At 40.1% G+C, this 18,587-nt stretch overlaps 1 protein-coding gene across 1 annotated transcript; it reads right to left on the reverse strand.

The window, feature by feature from the left end:
• Window positions 1–727: 727 nt before the first annotated feature.
• Window positions 728–18,375, reverse strand: LOC133674601 (uncharacterized). Its single transcript, XM_062095810.1, has 8 exons — window positions 18,036–18,375; window positions 17,522–17,950; window positions 17,224–17,381; window positions 4,819–5,007; window positions 3,591–4,321; window positions 3,150–3,440; window positions 1,424–1,532; window positions 728–1,330 (listed from the first exon to the last, which is right to left on the reverse strand). Exons 1-8 carry the CDS (start codon window positions 18,373–18,375, stop codon window positions 728–730), a joined length of 2,850 nt encoding a protein of 949 aa, XP_061951794.1.
• Between the last annotated feature and the right edge of the window lie 212 nt (window positions 18,376–18,587).

Below are 18,587 nucleotides of genomic sequence, written 5' to 3' on the forward strand. Positions count from 1 at the left end.
CCCCCCGATGTTGGGCTTGGACTCTTCATTTGGTCTTGAACATCATTGCATTGACCCTCCTTTTTTTTTATACTCAGAATTTTAGATCCTTTAGATTTTTCTTCATGCCCCCCAGCTTTGTATAGGCACCTTCGATTGATTGAGAATTTTCTTTTATATCCCCCAGTATTGTTTGGGCACTTTCATCGTTGAAGACTTTTTCATGCCCCCCAAGAGTTATCTAGGCACTTTCAATCATTAAGAATTTTTTTTTTTTGCACTAGCCCCCCAGTGTAGGGTGTGATTCTAGTCAAGGTTATTTTCAAGAAAAATTTATTAGGCTCGAAAGGGACTGCAAGGGATATATTTCAGCCTTGTGAAAAGATTATCAAAGATGGCCTTTCTTCATCTCAAATGCATGCAATTAGGATCGATAAGTCTTGCTTTCATACGAGTATGTAGAGTTATTTCTCATTATTCATGCAACTAAAACTCAGCTTTGAAGTTATTTCATGGTGCTTGGGTTGTATTTGAGGTTTTTTTTTTTTAGTGTCAGAATGTCACTTGAATTCTCAGAACTTGTTTGTTAGAACAAACATCAATTTGACTTTAGTTTCGTACTAACACTTTGAATTCCAAAAAAAAAAATCTTTATTGAAACATGGGATCATGCATAATTTTTTAAGGGAATCACACTAAAGAAATCTTGGCAAAACTTCAATTTTATTGATTGATATAGGTAAGTACATTAGGCATAGTACTTCTTTACAACATCTGAGTTTACAGGCCTTGGTAGATCCCTTCCATCCATATTAGTCAGAATTAAAGCCCCTCCAGAAAAAGCCTTTTTCACCACATATGGCCCTTCATAGTTTGGTGCCCACTTACTTTGATCTTCTCCTGACGCTAGTGAGATCTTCCTTAACACCAAATCTCCTTCCCTGAAAACCCTTGGTTTGACCTTTTTGTTGTAAGCTTTGGCTATCCTGCTTTGGTATAACTGGTGATGACAGATAGCTGCTAGTCTTCTCTCATCGATCAAATTTAGTTGCTCAAATCTTGACCTTGCCCATTCTGATTCGTCCAGTTCTGCATCCTTCAGGATCCGCAGTGATGGGATTTCTATTTCCAAGGGCATAACCGCCTCCATTCCATATACTAAAGAGTATGGGGTGGCATTTGTCGAAGTTCTAACAGTGGTACGGTACGCATGAAGTGCATATGGGAGCATCTCATGCCAATCCTTGTAGGTGATCACTATTTTCTGGATAATCTTCTTGAGAGTCTTGTAAGCTGCTTCGACTGCCCCATTCATCTTTGGTCTATAAGTGGAAGAGTTGAGGTGCTTAATCTTTCACTTGGTGCACAATTCGTCAATCAGCTTCCCATTGAAATTCTGGGCGTTGTCGGTTACCAATCTTGTCGACATACCATAACAACAGACCAAATCCTTTTCAATAAATCTCTTGACTACTTTCTGTGTTACATGGGCATAAGAGTTGGCTTCTACCCATTTGGTGAAGTAGTCGATGGCCACCAAAATGAATCTATGCCTATTGATTGTGCATCAAAAGTATCATTAAGTCTCTTATTTTACATATGTATTTATTATTTTTATTTGGGTTTTTTATAATAATTGATGTGCTTTTTAGTAATGAAGTTTCTTTTAATGTCTCGATAGGTTTTTGGAGCTTAAATGAATTATTTCAGAAAATTCAACGTCGGAATTCGGAACAAAGAATTGAAGAGAAATTTAGTTGAAGATTGAAGCAAATCTTGGTTCAAATAAGTGCTCCAAATTTGCCCCAAAAATCAATTCAAGTCCAATTCTAGAAAAGAATATCATATGATTTATTTCAAGCCCAAACATGCCTTATGTTGTGTGCAAACTTCAACCATCAAACACTCAAGGTTTCAAAGTCAATCTTAGCCCAAATAATAGGTACATTTGTATCCTTATTTGATGCTTAAATTCAGCCCCAAATCAGCCCCAAATCAGCCCCAAATCACCTTCCAAATCAGCCCAAACACAATCCATGATCCTACATGTCCACATAATAAATAACATTTGATTTATTTGGGTAATTCATTGATCCAAGAGGGCAAGCACATGGATGGAAAGCTGGAGGGGACATTGTGACATTATTTTGGGTCAAAAGAAGAAAGAGACAACTCATAAAGGAGGAAGAAAAACGTGCACCAAAGTGTTCTCCAAGCTGGCCTGGTTTGATTTTCCAGAACACCTTTCGGTGTTTTGTCCATAACTTTTGACTCAGATGTCCAAATGAGCTGTTCTTTAATGATCTGGAAAGCTAACAGAATGGCCTATAAATATGTCTCTAATAGCCATCTCCAGGAGAGGCTTCTAAAAGGGTCGAATTGCTGTCCAAAGTTAGAGTCAGATTTGTGTCCGAATTTTTACTGAAATTGTGTTGTGTTCTTCTTTATAGATTTCGGTTCTTTAGCTTGTAAAACTCATTATTTCAGTTTGATTCAAGTCATTTTATGTTTATTAAAGTGTTATTATATCTAATCATGGTTGGCTAATCTTCTTCTTGGATCCAAATCAAGGATGATGGTGGTTGAGGTGAGTTCTTTAAGATATGAATGAATCTTAATGTCTATCTTTTCATTTTCTTCATGAATGTTTATTATTGCAAAGAAATTTTAGAAATCATTTAGGTAATGTTATAATCTTGAATTTTTATGCACAAACCTTAGTTTTGGTATAGAGATTGCTTGATTCAATGTCTTACTTAATATGAAAATACTTGTACATTCTTAAGCAATAATCAATCTTCATCCTTTTAAACTTCATTGTAATATCTTCCGATCTAATATCACCATCGTTGATATTAGGTTGAGTTATCTTATATATGTTAAAGGAATCACCAATACATCACCATTAAAATTGATTTGGACCAAGACTTACTTTTTCTTGTCATTTAAAATCTATTTACACTTTTTCATCTTTGAAAACAAATCCATCAATCATTTTCAACCAAGTTATTGTTAATTTAATTTCTCTTGAGTTTTGTTTTGTTACCTAGCTTAATTTCCAGATCTAGCTCTCTGTGGATATGACCTCGATCTTACCGAGTTAATTGCTACATCGCACACTCGTGCACTTGCGAGTTAAAACAAGCCGAACATAAAAAGCGGTCAAGCACCTATTGCTCGCTTTAGGGTTGATTGGCCCTATAACATCCAAACCCCACATATCAAAAGGCCAAGGCGAGATCATATTGAACAGAGGTGCCGGAGGCGCATTTATCTTGTAGCCATATATTTGACACTTATGGCATTTTTTCACATAGTCTACACAATCTCTCTCCATGGTCAACCAGAAATATCCAGCCCTTTGAATTTGTTTCGCCATTGTATGCCCATTAGCATGTGTAGCACAAATCCCCTCATGGACTTCTTTTAATGCTTGTTCAATCTCATTTTCATTCAAACACCTGAGCAGAGTCCCATCAAATGACCTTTTATATAAAATTTCCCCATCCAAGTAAAAACTCATAGTCATTCTTCTCAAAGTCTTTTCATCTGTTTTGGAAATCCCTTCAGGATATTCTCGATGCTAGAGAAACTTTTTGATGTCATTGTACCATGGTTTCCCATCTGGAGATTCTTCAATAAAGTAACAATGGGCTTGGAAGCTTCTGACCTCGATATTTATTGGTTGTATCTTGCTTTTAGCATCAGCTTGTGTCATCGAAGCTAAGGTTGCTAAAGCATCGGCAAACTGATTCTTATCTCTGCTTATATGGGTGAATTTGATTTCTTCAAATTCATCGGCTAACTTCAAGATATAACTTTGATACAACCTCAACTTCTTATCCTTGGTTTGCCACTCACCTTTGACTTGGCAGATGATTAGTAAGGAATCCCCAAAGACCTCGAGCTTCTTGGCCTTCAGTTCTAGAGCAGCCTCCAGGCCAATGATGCAGGCTTCGTACTCGGCAGTGTTATTGGTACATTCAAACAGTAACCTTGTTGAAACGGGATACTGCTTATTTTCTAGGGAAATCACTATAGCTCCAGCTCCATTTCCCGATACATTTACTGCCCCATCAAAGTAGAGGGTCCACTGATCGCTTTCCCCACTTTCATTCTCGACTACTATCACATCTTCATCTAGGAGGTCAAAGTTTAGCGACTCATAGTCATCCATGGCATGATCTGCAAGATGATCGACAATTATGCTTCCTTTTACCGCTTTTCTTGTCATAAAGACAATGTCATATTCTACCAAGAACACTTGCCACCTTGCTATTCTACTTGACAGGTGTCGCGCGCGGCGATTCGACGATTTTTCATTATGTTTGCTGGATTTGTTCTTTGGGAGTCACCACCTAGTATTAGATTGAAGGTTACTAGGAAACCCGAATTTACTGGTCGTCATCAGAGATCCAAGGGTAAGGGACTGATTGTGGCTAGGGAAGGTATTAGCACCCCTAGCGCACCCTACCTGAGGTAAGCTGTTTTGCGGTTTGATGTGATTAAAAATTTAAAATATTAATTAAATTCTAAGGTTTTAATAAATCAGTTATTAAATCCCCGAATATGTATAGAAACATGTTCTTACACTTTCATGGAAAATATAACATGATTTTATTTGTCATTGAGATATTTAATCATATTCAAATTAAACCATTAATTCTTTTTATCCTTTTTTTATTTTTATAATTCAATAACATAAATAAATAAAAATACAAACACACAAACTTCCACATCACTTTTTACTATGTATTTCTGTTACAATTTTTACAACATAACATAAACTAAAAACATTTAACAGAAATTTAAATACATATTCAAACATGTAAAAATTACAAAAAGGTCCCTAAAGAGTCCAGGAACTGCAGAGGAGGCCCTCAGGGACTGTGGAGCAGTGGCGGCGCGTCTGCTCCACGCGCAGCAGCCACTGGCGGCGCGTGGGTTCAAGCGCCGTCGCAGAAAAGACCGGCGACAAGGGAGATTCGAAACGGCTTCCTCCTCTCTTCCCATCCTCGCTGGTGTGACCTGCAACACACCTAAAAACGCAATAGGCAGTCGATTTTAGTTTTTCTTTCCTTTTCTTTCAGATCTGCGTCTCTTTCTCTTTTTCTCCGTTTCGGATCTGCTTTTCTCTGGTTGCAGCTTCGGCCGTTGATTCTTGGTCGGAGATGAGGCCGCTTCTGTGGGCGCCGCTGGAGGAAGAAGGACTGCTGCTGGCCGGTAAGGGAGACCATGGGTCTAAGGAGACAGGATCTGTAAGCTGCTGGATCTCCAGTAATGGCAGCGCTGTTGTGGCTGGTTGCAGAAGATGAAGAAGAGAATGTTGCCCCGGCGCTGCCGTGTGTGGGCTGCTGGCTCACTAGCGAAGACGGCGCTGCTGGCTCACTGGCGGTGAAAACCGGCTGAGGAGAGTGAGGCAGATGAAGGAGAGGGGCTAGTTTCCCTCGGGTGGCAGGGGAAGAAAAGCCTTTGGCTGGCAAGAGGGGGAGTAGGGGCGGCTATGGCTCTTTTGGTCTCTCTGGTTCCTAGCCTCAAAGGAGAAGGGGGGCGGTATTTGGCCCGAAGAGGGAGAAGATCCGTCTGTGGTGGGCGACGGCTGCGTGGTTTATGAAGGAGAGTGGCTTCAGGTTTTTTTTTTAGGAAAGAGGGGGCTGTGTGTTGATGACCGTGAGAGGGAGAGTCTGTGGTCGGCTGAAGAGGGAAGACCAAATGGCCAAGGGGGGTCCGGCGACCTGCTCAATGTTTTTTCCCAAAAGAGAGGAGGGGGCTGCGGATCAAGAAGAAAATCATTAGGCCTAGGTTTAGGTTTTTTCTTTTGTTTTCCCCCACATTTTCTCCGCGCCTCCCCCCAAAAATTTTCCTCCCTCTAATTTTTCACTGTAGCATGGTATTTATAGGAAACGTTTTGCTAGGTTTTCAACCTTGTCCCTCAACTTTTCCTTTCCTTTTCTTTTCCTTTTTTTTTGTAAATTTTGATTTTTTTTTTGTATTTTTAAAAGCAAGCAATATCAATGCCAACTTAACAAGAAAAATCAATGATCATAAAATTTACGCGTTAAAAGTTGAACGCGTTCCAAATACCTTTGAAAATTTAAATTCTTCTGAGATGACGTTGAAAATGCTAAAAATAATGCAAATATATCAAAATGCAATTTTTGGAGGTTTTCGTTGTTTTTTGCTATTTTTTGATTTTTTCTGAAATTTTATCAAAAACATGGGTCAAAAATTGGGTAGCAACAGATACCCCCTTTTTACAATGCTTACGAAGCAAAAATTCCTAAATGTTTTGCATAGTAAGCTTGTAAAGAAAACAAAAGGTCTTCCTGGCTTATTGAGTGATCCACTTAGCCAAGGACTTCACTTTTCAAAAGAAAATGGTCTCATTATCTTGGGTGACCTGCCCATTTTGAAGAAAAATTGGTCTATTCTCAAAGGGGACCTACCCACACATTCACACTAGTCTATTTTCAGGGGCGACCTGCCCACACATACTCACACTAGTCTATTTTCAAGGGCGACATGCCCACACATAATCATTGTGATCTATTTTCAGGGGCGACCAGCCCACACACACTTACACTGGTCTATTTTCACGGGCGACCTGCCCACACAATCACATTGTGGTCTATTTTCAGGGACGACCTGCCCACACATACTCACACTCTGGTCTATTTTCATAGGCGACCTGCCCAAACATACTCACACTGGTCTATTTTCAGGGGCGACCTGCCCAAGCATACTCACACTAGTCTATTTTCAAGGGTGACCTGCCCACACACTCACGCTGGTCTATTTTCACGGGCGACCTGCCCACACCACTCATTGTGGTCTATTTTCAGGGGCGACCTGCCCACACACACTCACACTGGTCTATTTTCGCGGGCGACCTGCCCTACGCACACTCATTGTGGTCTATTTTCAGGGGTGACCTGCCCACACATACTCACACTGGTCTATTTTCAAGGGTGACCTGCCTACACATACTCACACTAGTCTATTTTCACGGGCGACCTGCCCTTTTGATTAGGTTAACCTGAGATCCCATCTTGCGATCTTCTTTAACCAGAACCAAAATCGGTGTGTAGCTCGGTGAACCTGAAATCCCATCTGGCGATTTCCTTTAACCAAAGCTAAAACTCTGTGTGTGGTTGGGTTAACCTAAGATCCCATCTGGCGATCTTCTTTAACCAGAACCGATACAAAGATGTGTGTGTGGTCTCATTATAATGAGTGACCTACCCAGATGAAAGATGATGGTCTCATTATGATGGGTGACCTACCCAAGTGGAAAAAATGATGGTCTCATTATGATGGGTGACCTACCCAGATAAAATGATGGTCTCATTGTGATGGGTGACCTACCTAAATGGAAGATGGTCTCATTATGATGGGTGACCTACCCAGTTGAAGGTGGTAGTCTCATTATGATGAGTGACCTACCCAGAAGAATGATGGTCTCATTATGATGAGTGACCTACCCAGATGAAGGTGGTGGTCTCATTATGATGAGTGACCTACCCAAATGAAAGATGTTGGTCTCATTATGATAGGTGACCTACCCAGATGGAAGATGATGAAGTGGTCTCATTGTTATGGGTGACCTACCCAAAAAGATGATGGTCTCATTATGATGGGTGACCTACCCAAATGTAAGATGATCAAAATGTGAATTGGTCTCATTGTTATGGGTGACCTACCCAAAGAAAAGATGATGGTCTCATTATGATGGGTGACCTACCCAGAGAAAGATGGTCTCATTATGATGGGTGACCTACCCAAAATAAAAGATGATGGTCTTATTGTGATGGGCGACCTACCTAGAAAAATGACATGGAGAATGGTCTCATTATAATGGGTGACCTACCCAGAAAAAGATGATGGTCTTATTATGATGGGTGACCTACCCAGATGAATGATGGTCTCACTATGATGGGTGACCTACCCAGATGCAAGATGATGGTCTTTTATGATGGGTGACCTACCCAGATGGAAAAAATAATGGTCTCATATGATGGGTGACCTACCCAGAAAAGTGGTCTCATTGTTATGGGTGACCTACCCAGATGGAATGATCAAAATATGAATTGGTCTCATTATTATGGGTGACCTACCCAAATGGAGATGGTGGTCTCATTGTGATGGGTGACCTACCCAGAAAAAATGATGAAAGGTGGAAAAAATATAAAGTGGTCTCATTGTTATGGGTGACCTACCTAAGTAAGAACATGAAGAATGGTCTCATTGTAATGGGTGACCTACCCAGAAAAAAATGAAAAGCGGTATCATTATAATGGGTGACCTACCCAGGTAAAAAAACATAGAGAATTGGTCGCGTTGTAATGGGTGACCTACCCAGAAAAAATGTTGGTCTCATTATAATGGGTGACCTACCCACGGAAAATGTTGGTGAGGGCTCAAAGGCACACTTAAAAGGAGGTAGAGTTAGAAAACGCACTACCCGAGAAGTGAGGGCTCAAAGGCGCACTCAAAAGGAGGTAGGGTTAGCAAACGTACTACCTAAGAGATGGTGGCTCAACGGCGCACTCGAAATGAGGTAGGGTTAGAAAACACACTACCTGAGAAGTGAGGGCTCAAAGGCACACTCAAAAGGAGGTGAGGGCTCAAAGGAGCACTCGAAATGAGGTAGGGTTAGAAAATGCACTACCTAAGAGATAGTGGCTCAAAGGCGCACTCGGAAGGAGGTAGGGTTGGAAAACGCACTACCTGAGAAGTGATGGCTCAAAGGCGCACTCGAAATGAGGTAGGGTTTAAAAACACACTACCTAAGAGATGGTGGCTCAAAGGCGCACTCGAAATGAGGTAGGGTTAGAAAACGCACTACCTAAGAGATGGTGGCTCAAAGGCGCACTCGGAAGGAGGTAGGGTTGGAAAACGCACTACCTGAGAAGTGATATGTAACACCGATCTGACAATGTTAAAAGCAATGATTTATGATTGATATGCATGTATCCTTACTTGATTGGAAATATAAGTCCCCCCATTTTTGATGATCCATCATCATAGGGTGCCTTTGTTTGCATTCCAAAGCTTTCTTTGTTCTTTCGATGCATTGGCTCATTAATGTGATAGCCATCACTCAGATGTAAGTGTAGTGCCCATCTTAGGCTGTCCACGATGATTACTGCTCTCGTTGTTTATCAAGCTTGACTCTGCCCTCAAGTGTGGTGTTGCTTGATTCATCATGAAGGATTTTCTCTCCTGGATTCTTCTGAGAATTATCCTCTAATTGGTTATGTGCATCATGCCAACACCCATCAAGATTGTCAAACAGTCATGAACTTGCCTCCAGTTGAAACAATACTTTTCAAGTATATGTTATCAGCAACCTTCTTGGAAACTATCAAGTCATCTAGGCATGCATCCCATAGTTTGCCGTAAAAGGCTCATCATTGTATGCTCAATGTTCTTCTCCATGGATTCCTCTCAGCTTATCAAATCAGATCATGAAAGGAAATGCATTGGCATCATCAATGATGTTCATCACCCATATTCATGTGGTGAAGTGTGCATTTGAGCTTCAAAACAGATGGTCCCACAGTCAGTCTTGGTGGATGCATCCTTCTAGCATTCATTCAAATGCAAATGCATATAACATTTGTCGGGAATCATAGTTATGTTTCAAAGGATGACCTTAGATGAAGATGTCCTTCAGATGCAACATTGCTCATCAAGTGTTGCTGAAATTCACTAGATCACATACTGTCTTTGAAAACATTGCCCCCAGCAATGATCTGAATGCCCATTCATCTGTTTATACTCAACAAGTTTTTTCTTTGTCATTGTCAAATGCTAAACATAACTTTTGTCGCACCCTCCCGAGAGCTCGACGTCGCGGCGACCCATCCTTCGTAGCGGGGATTGATGTTGGGGTCTTTCTGTTGTGAAAAAGGGAGTCGCCACCTAGTATTATGGTCACTAGGAAACCTAACTGGTCTTTCAGAGATTCTAAGGCAAGGGACTGGTTGCGTAAAGGGAAGGTTTTAGCACCCCTAGTACGCCCTACCTAAGGTAAGCTGCTTGGTGTTTGATTTGCCTTATAATTGTTATAGTGTTGATGTTCTCTAATCCTATCAGTTTCCTAGGATAAGTCTGCTCTGATGAATGAAATCTAGGGTGCCTTAAAAATCTATTTTTTTGTCTTAGTGTTTTATACTCTCACGGCTCTAAACCGTGGAGTAAAAAAAATTGAAATGTCCTCGATTATAATCAAGGCTTCTTTCAAGGATTTGTGCGGATGTATTATTCCTAGAAAATTATTTTGGATATTTACCACTCCGGGTTTCTTTATCCAAATATTAACAGTGAATAATAAAAATTTTTCCCAATAATATTTTGGATATTCGTCCTTTAAGGATTTCTTTATCCAAACATTAGCGGTGAATAATAGATGAATTTCCTCAAAATAAGATTTTTATATTTTTTGGAATATTGGCCAATACCCTTTGGAGTTTTACAAACATGTTGTAAAATCCAGAAATGCAAGAAAAATGATTTTTGTTGTGTTTAAGAAATCCATGCGAAAACACATTTTCAAAACTTCAAATATTTGTTTTTTATATAAAACGTAAAAACAATGTTAGGGTATTGGCCGTATGCAGGAAAACAAAACATTTTTTCATTTTATATTTTTTTTTTATGTCTCGACGAAAACCGGGTATTTTCATACCGGACTTGTATCTTTACCATATAAAACAATACAAGCAGATATTGATAAACAATGCATCAACAAACTTTTAGAAAAAACACATATTTAAATCATTTTTTTAAAGAAAATTTTCCGAACGGGCCAGACCCTGCCCACAAAGAGACTGGGCCGAAATCAGCCCAACATAAAATGGGCCCACTTCCTACAGGGGCTGGACTCAGCCCAGCCCAAACCACATGACTGGTACTGTTCACTGTACAGTAACAGTGTTACTGTTCCTCTGCACAGTAACATGTTAATTAATTTTACGGTTACTGTGCACATGCATAATAACCGGGTAATTATTTTTCCAGTTACTGTGCACATGCACAGTAACCCCGTTTTCACACATTAACAAAGCAAACTGCATGCAAAAGACCACGTTACTGTTCAAGTGAATTAAATTTCACTTAAACAGTGCAAACACAAAGCAAACAATTACACAGTGCGGGAGGTTACAGTTCTAACAAAGTTGGCGGATTAAATGTTCAAGTGAATTAATTCACTTGAACAGTGCGGTGAAATGCAGACAAAGAGAACCTGTTACTGTTCAAGTGAATTAAAACTCACTTGAACAGTGTAAATGCAAAGAAAACCACTGCGCACACAAGGTGAAGAGAACAAACCTGGAGATGAAGAAGTTGTCTGCGTTCGTCCGTTCCCAGTCTTTCCCTCCTGTCCTATGTTGGCGTCAGTTTCCCTGTTTTTTTTCATTCCTCTACGTCTTTGTCACTCTCTCTCCCCAGTTGTCTGCTCTTTCTTCTTCCCTGTTCTGCAAATGTTATATGTAAAAATAAAAATAAAAGTAAAGACCGAAAGAGATGATGAGCTGGTGCAGTTGGTGGTGTTGTTGCGGTTACTCTTCCTCCTCTCTAGTGTTGCTGCGGCTGCTCACAGTGTTGTCGTCTCCTTCACAGGTGGAAGAAAGTGTTCTGCTGGCATGGCAAATGATCAGCGCCCTTGGAGTCTCGGTTTTCTGCTCCTTCTTTACTGTCCTTTGGCCTCCCCTCTTACTTCTCAATCTTCCCCGTAATGAGCTGCTGTTAGCAGCGAAGAGGAAAGGAGAATGAAGGGCCGGTGCAGGAGCGGGAGCTGCAGCTGCTCGTCCTCCTGATGTGGCTGCTGGTTCGGATGTAGAAGATGCGGTGCAAACAGGGGTGAAAACCTTTGCTTTACTGCCTTTGAAACCTGAAGAAAGCCTTCCTTTTTTCCTCTCTCGTTCTCTTTGTTTTTTTTTCTATGCCAACCCTCTCTACTCTTTACTCTTCTCTTCGGCTCCTCCTCCCTCTGCTGGAAGAAGAAGAAAGCAGTCTATTATATATGCCAGAACCGGAGACCACCCTCACATTCTTTCATCTCCACCGTCTCTATTTAGGGAAACAGTCCCAGTCCTTAGATGATGATGAGGGCGTTGGCAACGTTTGGCAGAGAAGGCTGTTTCGTGTGCAGGGAAGAAAATGGCCGAGAGAGGGGAATGGCTAAGGGGGGGAACCCCTTTTGGGTGTTCTATCTTTCTCGTTTAAAAAACTGAACTCTCTCCCTCTGTTTTTCAAAAACTCTTCCCCCCCTCTATTTTCCAGCCCTCTCTCCTCTTTAAAAACTCTTTCCCCCTCCTTTTGTTAATTAATTGTGAGCGGTACACAAGTGGAGCGGGCTCTGTCGCGCATGCACATCGGGTGAGGTCTCCAATAGGGGTGGCTTTGCAGGGCACGCCTGCGCTGTTTTCTAGTCATGGGGTTTTTGGTTTTTGCAGCAGTATGCGGGGAGAGAGAGAGGAACGGTGTCTACACTATTTTGGGTTTTTTTCTTTTTAATAATTTATTTATTTATTTATTTTTGTGGGGACCCAAAAATGGGTAACAACAACTTTGATGGACTTTGACGACTCATCATCTGATTTCTCTTTGCCCCCAGCTGATCTGAATACTGCTTGTTTTCCCTCTCAGGATCCACCGTATTGCCCCCAGATGGTTAACTTTTCAAGGAGTGCCGAGAAATGTCGATGCCATTTCTATCAAGGATTTTGCAAACTCAATCGATGTTTTTGTTTGACAACATTTCTTGTTTTGGAATCAAATCTCACATTTCAAAGACCATGTCTATTCATGTCTAGTTGTTGAAATGAAATCAAAGAGATATCAGTTTTGGAAAAGATCTTTTGAAAATCAAGCTTTTTGGTCAAAGACCCAACACACGTCATTAAAAATATGCAATCCTTTGATTGTCTTGTATTTTGAAAACAAAAATGACCCGTTGTAAGATTAAAATGACTTTTTTCATGGTTCTTTGTGTCAGTTTTAATATTTGATCATGGGTTTATCTTTTGGCGGTCTGCGATGAGGTGACCTTCAGTGAATTTCAAGGAAAACAAGAGTCTCAAGTCAAAACTCGAGGATTTCTCAAGAAATGGTTGCTTTTCTTTTTTAGCACCAATTTTATCAGCATGCATAATAACCAGTAGCTTAATTCATGAAGCCACGACTCTTATGGAAAAGCTCTTCAAGTTTTGAGATCGTCATTTATCGGTTCAAATTGCTTACTTGATTAAAAAGGGCTTTTTAAAGCACGTAATGCAGGCTATAGTTCATGGCTTATGAAAGAAAGGAAAATTCAGGCTCAAAAGGTGTTTGATGGTTTCAAAGTCCTAGGATCAACATCAAATATTCATCAACTCTCTTTCTCTTATTGTCATAGTAGAGAAAGTGACATAACCTTGTTAATCTTAAAGATCAGAATTCTCTTAACATAGGTCATAATGCAAATCCAACTTTTCATTTGATGAATAACCAATCTGATTTTTTTGAAGACACTAGAGGCCTTATCCTAGACACACCAAAAGACATGAAACTTGAATTTTATTTTTTTGTTAACTTTTGGCATTTGCTGTGTCTTTCTTCAATTGAAACCTTTTTTTGCCCTTCTTAGAATTGATAGGCATTCTCTTTCCATTCCACTCTTTTTTGTTTTTTTTTGTTTGCTTTTCCATAGCCTTCCTCAAAGTTTTCTTGGATGCCCTCAATCTATGGCTTTTCTTCTTTTGGCCCTTTCTTAATCATTGGACTTTTTTTTCTCAGCCTTTCTTTTATCCATTAATCCTATCAGTGTCTTCAAAATATCTCTCATTTGCCCCCAGTGTAGGGTGTGATCCTAGTCAGGGTTTCTTTTTGAAAGAAAATATTTTACCAGGCTCAAAATGGGACTGCAAGGGATAATATTTCAAGAAATGTGACAGGATAACAAAGATGGCATTTTCTCATTTCAAGCAAGGTCGGTTAAAACCGATAAATTTTGATCTCATCCAGTGTAAGGGTTGGGACTTGTAAGAGTCATGATTCACGAGTCCATAACTACTGAATCCACTACATGTCATTATGCATACTGCTAAAACTTAGCTATATGATGTGTGGTTCAGTTTCAGGAGGTATGAGTTCAAAATTGTTTGGTCACCTCATGTCATTTTTAAGCATCGAGTCATTTCTGTAATCAAAACACTTTTAGTCTTCAGGATTAAACTTTGCATGTTGGAGTTTGATCAAAATATTTTGTCAAAATACCATTTGAAAGAAACATCTCATGATTTCATAACAACAAAAAGACAAAGAAAAGACATGTTTCGTGAAAGGATGAGATGTGATCCCAAAACAAAATGCAAAAAAAAAATGGCTAAAATTCATAACAAAGATGATTGACAGTTTAACCCCTTCTTAGATCAGCTTCTCTGGCAATATCTGTGTTTTGCCAAACAATTCTGATCACTCGTCATTCTGAGGATGTTCTGGCGATAAAATGATCGATGACAACCTCCTTCACAGATTCCTCTCGTCTTTTGCTCACCAATTTCCGGACTCGATTCTTAAAATTCTTGGAACTTTTCAATTGAAATGGCCGAAGACCCCACCATTACATCACATCTCTTATCTGAATTATACCACCTAGAAAATGGTGGTTGCATGGGATTTGTTGGAGTCAAGTAAAAAGTCTGGAATCTAACAGGTGCTGGTAGGCCAACTTAGGTGGCAGAAGGATGTCAATCTTGACAAAGACACTTGAGCAGCTGATGCTACAGGGAGACTTGACTAGACGACATAACTATGGTTTCCCATCTTCAGAGTCATCTCCTGATTCATCTCTCATCATTGTTATGGAATTTATGATAGAACCTTCAATCTTTTTGATATCCATTACTTGTTCAATGCTTTCGGCGATCTTCACAACATCCTGTGTTGCTGAACTGGAATTGAGCTCACAGTGGGGGTGATTTCAAAGAAGACTAATACATCATGCACAAAAAGCTAGCAATTATTTGGTGCCATTGGAAGATGTGGAGGCGATGAACAATTAACAATGCAACTGAACAAGAACAAAGGTTGTTACTAGTTGATGACTGAAGGCATTACTGCTATTGTTCATGACTGAAAAGGAGAGGTGCAACTTCAATTGGACATGGACAAGTAGTGTCCCCATAAAATACCGTGCAGACATTCCCTCTCCATTTAAAGCTCAACACTTGTTCGAGCAGATCTGAGTCTAGCTACTCCATCCTTGATGCTCTCAACTTCTTTTTAACAATGAGCCTCTCTCTGACCCCTTTCTTTATTATCCATCCTTTTCAGTCCAGTGTAGTAAACCTTGAATGGGGGAACCTATTTTTCATCCCGGTACATGCATGATAAATGTATGGCATGTGATCTATATGATGAACTCGTCCTTCGAGGGGTGACATATGGTCATAACTCTTGCATGATGAAACAAGAATTTTTATTCTTGCTCAAACTCTACAATAGAAATTTCTTGAGTGATGACTATTATATCCCCTGTAAGTCCTCAATTCAAGATGCTTCAAGAAAGGCCTGCTCAGATGCAAAACAATGTGTACGGAGCATACATCCTAAAGGCAGGTTCTAATCTTTTTACGTGAGACAAAGGGTAGGTTTATTACTTGGTCTCTAAAAAGGGTCTCTTGTTGTCCTAGTGATCACCCTCGTAAAGGCAATATGGGGGCCCAGTAGGTAATGGTCGGCACGTGTACCAATATTAACCAGTCTAAGCACTCAACAAAGAGTTGGGGTTTACACAAACTTAAGCCTTGACTCAAGTCATAAGGCAAGCTGTTAGTTCCCCACCTAACCTAAAGCTTGTGTGTGCTTTCAAAAATTAAAGCTTGTGATGCATGAGAGAATTTTATACAATGCATGAACAAAGCAGAAATAAAACAAGACAAAAAGCAAAAAATTTAAACACATCAAAAACACAAAGCTTAGTCCAATAATGTTGAAAACATTACCTTTCCCCAGTGGAGTCGCCATTCTGTCGCACGTCCCCCGCGCGGCGATTCGGCGATTTTTCATTATGTTTGCTGGATTTGTTCTTTGGGAGTCGCCACCTAGTATTAGATTGAAGGTTACTAGGAAACCCAGATTTACTGGTCGTCATCAGAGATCCGAGGGTAAGGGACTGATTATGGCTAGGGATGGTATTAGCACCCCTAGCGCACCCTACCTGAGGGAAGAAAAGCCTTTGGCTGGCAAGAGGGGGAGCAGGGGCGGCTGTGGCTCTTTTGGTCTCTCTGGTTCCTAGCCTCAAAGGAGAAGGGGGGCGGTATTTGGCCCGGAGAGGGAGAAGATCCGTCTGTGGTGGGCGGCGGCTGCGTGGTTTATGAAGGAGAGTGGCTTCGGGTTTTTTTTTAGGAAAGCGGGGGCTGTGTGTTGATGACCGTGAGAGGGAGAGTCTGTGGTCGGCTGAAGAGGGAAGACCAAATGGCCAAGGAGGGTCCGGCGGCCTCCTCAATGTTTTTTCCCAAAAGAGAGGAGGGGGTTGCGGCTCAAGAAGAAAATCATTAGGCCTAGGATTAGGTTTTTTCTTTTGTTTTCCCCCACATTTTCTCCGCGCCTCCCCCCAAAAATTTTCCTCCCTCCAATTTTTCACTGTAGCATGGTATTTATAAGAAAAGTTTTGCTAGGTTTTCAACCTAGTCCCTCAACTTTTCCTTTCCTTTTCTTTTCCTTTTTTTTTGTAAATTTTGATTTTTCTTTTTTTTTTGTATTTTTAAAAACGAGCAATATCAATGTCAACTCAACAAGAAAAATCAATGATCATAAAATTTACGCGTTAAAAGTTGAACGCGTTCCAAATACCTTTGAAAATTTAAATTCTTCTGAGATGACGTTGAAAATGCTAAAAATAATGCAAATATATCAAAATGCAATTTTTGGAGGTTTTTGTTGTTTTTTGCTATTTTTTTATTTTTTCTGAAATTTTATCAAAAACATGGGTCAAAAATTAGGTAGCAACAACATGTAAGGCTTTTCACAAATATACTTGAGCAGGTCTAATTTTGAAATCAACCAGGTTGTGTAGTATAGCATATACTGCCGGAGTCTTTTTGCACTCCAAACCAAAGCACAACACAACCTCTCAATTGTTGTGTATCTCGACTCACAATCACTGAATTTTTTTCTCAAGTAGTAAATAGCTTGCTCTTTCCTTCCTGACTCATCATGTTATCCCAGCACGCAACCCATGGTTGTTTCTGTTACTCTCAAGTACATGATCAAAGGCCTCCCCGGTGTTGGAGGTACTAGTAATGGTGGGTTTTGCAAGTGCCTCTTTATTTTATCGAAGGCTTCTTGACAATCATCATCCCATACTCCAGGATTTTTCTTTTTGAGCAGACGAAAGATTGGTTCATAAGTCACTGTCAACTGGGATATAAATCGAGCTATGTAATTCAGGCGCCCCGAGGAAACTTCGTACTTCCTTTTCTGTTCTAGGGGCAGGCATCTCCTGGATAGCTTTAGCTTTATCAGGATCAACTTCTATTCCTCGACCGCTTACAATGAAGCCCAATAGTTTTCTTGTCTTCACCTCGAATGAGCATTTTGCAGGATTCAACTTTAGCTGGAATCTTCCTCTTTCTTTGATTTTGCATGTCATCCACATAAACTTCCACTTGGTGCATCAAATCGTGGAATAGGGTAATCATTGCTCTTTGATATGTGGCTCCAGCATTCTTCAATCCGAATGGCATTACTTTATAGCAAAATGTTCCCCATGGTGTGACAAAAGTGGTCTTCTCTTTATCTTCTTCAGGCATTCTAATTTGGTTATAACCAGAGAATCCATCCATAAAAGAATATGTAGCATTTCTTGCAGCATTATCAACGAGAATGTCTATATGGGGCAAAGGAAAATCATCTTTTGGGCTCGCCTTGTTCAAATCTCTATAGTCCACACACACCCGAATCTTCCCATCCTTTTTTGGGACTACGACCACATTAGCTACCCATTGTGGATATTGGACTACATCTAGAAACCTTGCATCCCACTGTTTTCATATCTCGGACTTTACCTTGAGTAACATGTCCGGGCATATTTTGCCTGGTTTTCTGCTTAATTGGCTTGCTCCATTCGATTAAAGGAATTTTATGTACTACTATGTCAGTATCTAGACCAGGCATGTCGGCATAAGTCCAGGCAAAAACATCTACATACTCGTGTAATAGAGAGACTAGTCTATTTTTTTCTTCAGTTGTAACAAGAGTGCCAATCTTTAATTCCTTATTATCTTGTTCGTCTCCGACGTTAATGACTTCTAGTTTCTCACTGGCCAGTTCCCAGGCTTTTTCTGAATTTTCTACCAGCTTAGTAAACTCTCTTATATCTTCCTCTCCCCATTTTTCATCATCCATTGCAATCATATTATCAAAGTTTGGCCAATTATTCTTAGTGCAATGATTTTGTAGATTGATGGAACTTTCAGAATTCCTGAAAGTGTAAGGCGTGCTCGTGTAAGAGTGATTCGTGAAAAGATAAAAGATGCAAGCATGCAATTGGACACAAGAAAATGCATGATCTCATTAAAACAAAATTGCTTGGTTAACATAGAAAATTCTTGCGGTAC

Source organism: Populus nigra, chromosome 1 (genome assembly GCF_951802175.1).
Source record: "Populus nigra chromosome 1, ddPopNigr1.1, whole genome shotgun sequence".
Lineage (NCBI taxonomy): Eukaryota > Viridiplantae > Streptophyta > Magnoliopsida > Malpighiales > Salicaceae > Populus > Populus nigra.

Excerpts from the sequence above, each read along its gene's own strand:
- LOC133674601 (XM_062095810.1), bottom strand. The coding sequence starts at position 18,375 with ATGGATGATGAAAAATGGGGAGAGGAAGATATAAGAGAGTTTACTAAG. Across the intron at positions 3,441-3,590 it reads TCTCCAGATGGGAAACCATG|GTGTTTGAATGAAAATGAGA; the intron begins GTACAATGACAT and ends GACTCTGCTCAG. Across the intron at positions 1,331-1,423 it reads GATTTATTGAAAAGGATTTG|ATTAAGCACCTCAACTCTTC; the intron begins GTCTGTTGTTAT and ends ACCAAGTGAAAG.